The sequence below is a fragment of the Myotis brandtii genome, unplaced genomic scaffold (assembly GCF_000412655.1).
Source record: "Myotis brandtii unplaced genomic scaffold, ASM41265v1 scaffold44, whole genome shotgun sequence".
Lineage (NCBI taxonomy): Eukaryota > Metazoa > Chordata > Mammalia > Chiroptera > Vespertilionidae > Myotis > Myotis brandtii.
The window spans coordinates 3360241-3367972 of NW_005366833.1; the positions used below are offsets into that span (position 1 = coordinate 3360241).

Below are 7732 nucleotides of genomic sequence, written 5' to 3' on the forward strand. Positions count from 1 at the left end.
GGAACACTGGGCGGGCGGAGGGAAGAAAGTTAGTGTCCAGGGAGCTGACATGCCTTCAGAACCTGGACTGCTTGGGTTCACCTGGCCCAAGAGAGTTCATCAAGCTGCACCATTGGCCACTGCCCCTGAGAATGGCACTCACCTCCCGGGCACCCAGAGCTGCCTGGGCACTCACAGTAGACACTAACAGTAGGCATCAGCTAAGGGCCGCCCTCTAAAGCACGGGTGGGGAAACTTTTTTCTGCCAAAAGCCATTTGGCTATTTATAACATCATTTGAGGGCCAAACAAAATCATCAACTTAAAAATTAGCCTGCTCTATTTGTCCCTCTAAAGCATGGGTGGGGAACCTTTTTTCTGCCAAAAGCAATTTGGCTATTTATAACATCATTTGAGGGCCAAAATCATCAACTTAAAAATTAGCCTGCTCTATTTGATCAAACATTTAATTAACTCACCCCTAATGCCTTGGCAGGGCCAGACCAAATGATTTATCCAGCCTTATATGGCCCTGGGACCCCAGCCCTGCTCTAAAGAAAGAAATGTCCCATGCTCCCTAAAACCCAAGATGTTTTTCAATAAGGGATAACCCTTCCTTCACAACTAGAGATAAGGTTTAAAATGTACACCCTCAGCAGAGATAATAGTAACAAATTAAGTATAATATTTGCTATGTGCCACAATTATTCTAAGTGTCTTACACATAGTAATTCATTTCATTCTCACAACAAACCTGTGAGGAAAGAACTATTACTTTCAACCCCACTTTACACATGAGGAATCTTGAGCATCGGGATATCGAGTAACTTCTCAATCCACACACCAGTGGGATGTCTTTTGACCCAATGATTCCATTTCTAGGAATAAATTAACCCACAGGAATGAAGCTCTCTATACACAAATATACTTGTGGTGGCATCATGTAACATGGGGAAAGTTGGAAGCACTCTAAACAGAGTAGCAAGTAGAGATAGCTAAGTCAATGCATTCATTTGCCGTGGGATTTGGACTCAGGCAGGCTGGCTCTAGTACCTTAACCACAACACACTCTCCACCTTAGAAAGAGACTAATGCCCTAGCCAGTTTGGCTCAGTGGATAGAGCATCGGCCCTCGGAATGAAGGGTTCCAGGTTCTATTCCAGTCAAGGGCACGTACCTCGGTTGCAGCCCGGATCCATGTGCAGGAAGCAACCCATTAATGTGTTTCTCTCACATCGATGTTTCCATCTATCTGTCTCTCCCCCTCCCTTCCACTTTCTCTAACAACCAATGGAAAAATATCCTTGGATGAGGATTAACAAAAAAGAAAGAGATTAGCTACCGAAATTTACACTATGGGCAAATGGCTGATATACAGAGCTCGTCCTGAAAGCAGTTTGGAAACGAGGGAGAAGTTAATGCCTGAACGATGAGGGACATGGAGGTGGTTAGTCTCGGGGCCCAGGCTACATACTGCTGACCTCACGGCTTTGCCGGTTCTGGGTCTGGGTGCCTAGTTCCTTCCCGGAAACAAACTCCTTGCCTCTCCCTCCTCCTCTTCTTCAAAATAAAAACTAAGCAGGTACTAATCTAGGTACTGACCTATTCTTTTAGAGGAAATAATTGTGCTTTTATTCTCCCCCAATGCCTAGAACCACAAAAGCTAACCTAACCCAACACAAAACTCCTCTCCCCCACTGAGGGTTGGTGAAGGGCCTTGTTAACAGCTTTCAGTGGGGGCATCGACCAAAAGCCTCAAGCTGTGCTCATCCAGAGCCTCCTCGCAGAGTCCAGATTCCAGGCTACTGAGCAGCGCTGCTGAAGAGGGCTTCCTCACGTTCAAAACCCCTCCGGTCATGCCAGGGGCAGGCCAGGGCACAGAGCTCAGATAGGACTGTCTTGCCTTCTACAGTGGCCACACACACACACCCTCCCACCCACTGCTCATGGGTGTGCACAGCACACCCCGCCTCCCACCCACCTCGCACACTCGCGAGAACCGCGTGCACACACATGAACTTCCTTCTCCCGTCTATCCCCCCCTTGCCTCCTCCGTAACTCACCGCCGAGCTTCTGCCGAGGTGTGTAGGGACACAGGTGAGGCCTCCCTGAGCCTCTGCTCCCACATGCACTTGGATATTTCCCCTTTTACTTTTGAAAAAAACTTCCCTAATTCCTTCTTTACTTTAATGTTCTGGGATGTGGACAAAGTTATCTGGCACAGAAATCAGGGCTGTCTTGGATTAAGGAGTGCACACCCTTGGCGTTTCCAGTTTGATGTTTGTGGCTCCAACTCCCTGTGAGCAATCTTGAAGATCAGGACGTGTGGACACAGACACGTGGGATTTTTCTGGGGCCCGAAGTGGAGTCACACCCACTGCGTGGCTGGTGTGAGCCCTTTCCTTATGGTGAGTGAGCCTACTAAGTGCCCAGGGTGGGCACCTCAGCTCAGCTTGGTGGCTCTCCTCTCAAACTCTAGAATGCATGTTATGGGAAAAAGGAAGGACACTGAGACATAGGGTCCCACTCTCGTGAAGGTCTCAGAATGTGTCTGCAGAAGGTCACGGTCAGCCTTCTGTCTATCAGAAAGAAACCAGGCCATGGGTGTGGGTGTGGGTGGGAGTGGAGGGTTGGTTCTGTGAGCTGTGTTGACGGTACAGTCTGCATGGATCAGTCGGTAGGTCATCATGTAGATGAGGTAGAGGCATCCCCCACCCCCACCCCCGACACACACAACTCAGGAATTCTGTCCTAAGCAAAGGACTCAGAAAAGCAAAGGGCCCCGTCCCCTTCTCGGTGAACTTGTGGCATCAGCAACGAAAAGGCAGCCTGACAGAAAAAGGGAAGTGCCAGCTAACAACAAAGACCAACTCCTTGTCTGCGAGAGGAAAGGTTTCTGAGGTAGCTCAAGGCACAGGCGTGGTTGTCAGACAAGAGTGAATGTCCCAGCTCCGCACTCATTGATCATATCGTCTCCCGGAGCCTCGGTTTCCCCCTCTCTGAAATGGGGATAGTAACAGTGTCCTTCTCTTGAGGGCCGAGTGAAGATTCAGTGAGAAGATCTGTGTGAACTGGTTGGCACAGTACCTGGCAACTAGTAAGTGCTTGGTTAACTGACAGGACCTCTATGATTTTGCTATCTGTTAGAGAAGGATGGGAATTAGAAGTTTCCTGACTGCATGAACTTCGGCGTTCTTTCTCCTTCAGTTGCATTTGGTTTAGAGGTTTATTTTTCTGGCTGGATCAATGCCTCCCAGGTCCCACTCTGCAGGGCTGGAGGGGCCCTCGGGGTTCATCCTCCAAGCCTGCGGAATAGACAGGACCTACCTGGCCGCCTTGGAGGGCTAACTTCACCCTGTGCTGGAAGAGAATCAAAGAGGCGGGTCGGCCCATCTGGTCAGGCTGCTCACTAATAAAAGCCAGGATGCTGCAGAAGAAAGAGACAACTTTTCAGAAATGTGATGGACCCCCTGCTGTGACGGACAAACCATCTGTTTGTTCCATCTTGCAGATTTGGGAATGTCGCCTCAGAGCTCTTTCCGACAGCATCACAGCATCGGATGGAATGCTGTTTCTGTGCTCACACAGGGTGTTCTTTTCAACTCCAAACGTAAACAGCTAGCTCCAAGAAGGGAAGAAATAAAGGGCTGGGGGGGGGGGGGGGAAGCAATTACTTAGTGTTTCTTTTCTTTGTTTTTTTTTCCGCTGGGGTAAAGTGGCATATAACATTATGTTCGCTTCTACTTGGTGTTTCTTTAAGGGATCCCTGGGCTGGGACTACTTGAGGGTAAGTTAAACTTTTTTTTTTAATTGATCTCTTTTTTTAAAGAGAAAGGGAGGGAGAGAGAGAAAAAAACACCTATGTGAGCATAATGTCTGATGCTTCCTGCTTGCCCCGTACCAAGCCCGAAACCTGGGTGTGTGCCCTGACCATGAATTAACTGGCAACCTTTTGGTGCACAAGATGACACCCAACCAACTGAGCCACACGGGCCAGGGCATTAACTCTTGATCAATACCCAATATAAGTTGGAAGGAGCAAAATTAGCTTGGAAGAGCCCTGGCCGGTTGGCTCAGTTGGTCGGAGTGCTGTCCCATGCACCAAAATGATTGCAAGTTCAATTCCCAGTCAAGGCACATACCTAAGTTTCAGGTTCAATACCCAGTCAGGGTATGTAAGGGAAGCAACCAATCGATGTTTCTCTCTCACACTGATGTTTCTCTCTCCCTCTCCCTCTCTCTCTTTCACCCTCCCTCCCTTCTCTCTCCCAAAATCAATAAAAACATATCCTCAGGTGAAGATTTTTTAATAATTAGCTTGAAAGATTTTTTAGTAATTATCTTGAAAGAAAATATATGAAGAACTGAAAAGTAACTGAAATATATAAGGAACACTTTCAATAATAAAAAGTCCAACAATCCAATTTTTTAAAAATGGTTAAAAGATTATAATAGGCACTTCATCAAAGAAGATACGCAAATTCCTAATAAGCACAGGAGAGGATTCATCATCAGTGAAATACAAATTAAAACCATAATGAAATAGCACTATACTGCGATTAGGATAGCCAAGGTGTGTTTTTTAACCTGACAATACGACGTGTTGGTGATGTGGAGCAACCGGAACTCTCATACCTGGCTGATGAGAATGAAGAACAGCACCACGACTTTGGAAAACATTTTAGAGGTTGCTTATAAAGTAACACCTACACTGGGCATAGGACCCAGCAATCCCACTCCTGGGAAATGAAAGCAGGAGTCTGCATAAAGCAGGACGGCCACTAGGTGGGGCTGGGCTTGGGGGAGACCGAAAAGGGACATCAGAAAGTCGGTGATTTTCAAGCTCTGTATCTCTTTAGCTGTAGGAATAGGGATCAGTCTTCCTTACCCAAAAACATCTTACCAAGTAAGAAAGAGAAGAAATTGCTAATGAGAACCTAAGAATAGGTTTTTCCTATTCTCCAAGGTGAGATGATAATAGAGAAAACTTACCCATACTTACTCTGTGCCAGGGCCCTTTCTAGACACTTCCGTTATTTAGTCCTCTCAGGAGTGCATGAGGTACATACCGGTATCATCCTCGTCGCTGGGGAAACTGAGGCACAGAGGCGGCCTCGGGCAGTAGCTGTGAGTAGCAGAATGAGACTTTGGGTGCGGCAGTGTGGCCCTAGGAGTCTGCTTCCTTAACCACCCTGCACCCTGCCTCTCGGAGTGGACAGTGTTTTGGTCCCAGAGACCTGAGATTCCCAGAATTAAAGAGCTCTCCAAGGAACGGAAGGCAGGAGACAGCCTCTGCACTAGCACAGCTCTAGCTGGCCGAGGGGGCGCTTCCCAGCAGGGAAACAGGTTTTCCTGCGTTGAATTTTGTTTGAAAGGGAATGGGCAACTCTGTGCACAGGCGGTTTTTCCTGTAGGCAGGAGAATGGGCTCAAGTAAAATCCGAAAGACCCTTCCCATCCCTTGCATATGGGTAATGGGCAAAGGTGACACACACCTGGGCCAACATACTGAGTCCCAAACTAGTTCATCCAAGAAGGGGCATGAAAACACACTTGAGAAAAAACCAGGCCCACACGGGTCCCAGGATGAAGGAAACAGCCAGTTGAGAGGTGGCATCTGGCGACTCGTCTGTGTGCAAAGGGGACTAAACAGGAAGATGAGCGATAAGGTCTCAGGGCCGCTTTGCAGGGGCAGACTGAGCTTCTCTTTGACTAATCCCTAATCCCCAAAGGCTGGATCCAGGGAGGCTGACCTCGGTGCCATTACTGATATACAAACAAATGGCCTGAGCATGGAAAGCTGCCCAAACCAGCCACCACGAGGATGAACCAGCCCCTTCCTAGAGCAAGGTGGTAAGCAGGAGGACCTCCTGGGAGCCCCCATCCCTCCGAGTCTTCAGTCGCAGCTACCTACTCACTCAACAGCTCCAGCCCACCCACCTGAGCTGGGGCCCAGCTCGGGGTACAGTCAGCTTAAACTCTGTCCATCCACCTCAGCACCCACTAAACATTAATAATGGAACGTACTCAGTGCATGGAAAGCAGGAAAGAAGGGGGGGAGGGAAAAGGAGAGGAAGGAGAGAGAAAAGGAGGCAATAAATGAATGAATTCCTATTTCCTTTGAAGACCAATAATAGTAACCAGAAGTGATACGAAGAAGCAAACTTCCCCCCTAGCCAGTTTTTCTCAGTGGATAGAGCTTTGGCCCTCGGACTGAAGGGTTCTGGGTTAGATTCCGGTCAAGGGCATGTACCTCAGTTGCAGGCTTGATCCCCGGCCCTGGTCAGGGCTCATGTGGGAGGTGACCAATCGATGTGTCTCTCTCACATCCACGTTTCTCTCTCTGTGTCTCTCCCGCTCCCTTCCATTCTCTCTAAAAATCAATGGAAAAATATCCTCAAGTGAGGATTAACAAAAAAAGAAGACAAAGCCAACTTCCCCAGCCTGTGGAGGCCTCGAGCTTTATGATATGAAAACATCCCTGATGGCTTCGTCTTCCGAAGTCCCGTTGTTCAGAGATCTCCTGAGAACTAATGAGGACTCCTGTTCCTGCACTGTTATGCTGCCACCTCACTCCCGGCAAACAGATAACTCTGTGGGTTGTCATCAGTGAATAATATTTTCCAGGTGCCGTTGGATAAGTACATTTGCCTTACTAGAAAGTTCAGGAGGTTGTGTGTGTGTGTGTGTGTGTGTGTGTGTGTTTAATGGGAAACTATAAAACTCCAAGAGGACTCTCTTCTGCTGGGTCCATCCTCCTCTACCATCCTCTTGCTGGTTTGAGTAACAAGGTCCAGATGAACTGTAACGTTCGTTAATTTCTCTCCCGGCCCTGGTTTCCTATGAGGAAGGAAGGTGAGTGACATTTCAAAAGGGGCTCTCTGAGATTTATGGTTTTGTATCCATGGAGGTCTTTGAAGAGCCTGGCATTTTCTCATAACCCGTGGAAGCTCCCTCTGTCTGCCTGTGAACCTATTTATTAGCTGGACAATTTTTTAGGCGAAATGAAAAAAGAAATAGTCTGCAGCTAGGAATAGAGAGGGGTTAGGAAAAGTAATAAATCATTTATGGATTTCCAGTGGTAAGAAATGGTCTCCCTTGAAAAAAATTATGTGTGTGTGTGTGTGTATGTGTGTGAAGAAAAAGGCATTTATCCTTTTAGTACATAAAACAACCCTAGTTTTCCCATAATGTGTTACAGAGAACACAGATATTCTATTTTTATCTAATGCAACCAAACAAAACCTTGAACCTATAGATCAATGAATTCCTACATGAATCACCATCAAAACACCATGCCCTGCCCGGGCCCTGTGACATGCACAGCACAGCACAGCACTGGCTCTGGGGAGCATATCACGAACCGTAAGACCCTGGCCCTGTCTTAAGGAGTGTGCTGTCTTCACTGAGACACTCAAGGCATGAATATAAAATCTGATCGTATCATTCCCCTACTGAAAACCCCACAACGGTTTCCCACTGCACCTAGGATAGAAAGTCAAAACACTTAGCACATCCCCCCAAGCCTTTCAGTCTCATCTCATTGCTCTCTGCATTTTCACCCCAGGCACACTGGCTTCTTCAGCTTCTCAAATGCACCAAGTTCATTCAGGCCCCAGGCCTTAGCACCTGCTGCTTCCTCTTCCTAGAACCTTTTCCTCCCACTACTCCCCCCTCAGGTCTGTTGCATACTCAGAGTTCTGAGAACCAGAACATTACATACACATACACATACACATACACATACACATACAC

General features: G+C 47.6%; 1 protein-coding gene across 1 annotated transcript in view; it reads right to left on the reverse strand.

Annotated features, from left to right (window-relative positions):
- The window catches only part of DMRT2 (doublesex and mab-3 related transcription factor 2), a 39432-nt gene that overhangs the window by 31198 nt on the left and 502 nt on the right, over positions 1 to 7732 (reverse strand). Inside the window, exon 2 of the mRNA XM_014546320.1 lies at positions 3306 to 3405. Within this exon, the coding sequence (XP_014401806.1) occupies positions 3306 to 3405 (100 nt within the window). The remainder of the gene's footprint in view (positions 1 to 3305; positions 3406 to 7732) is intronic.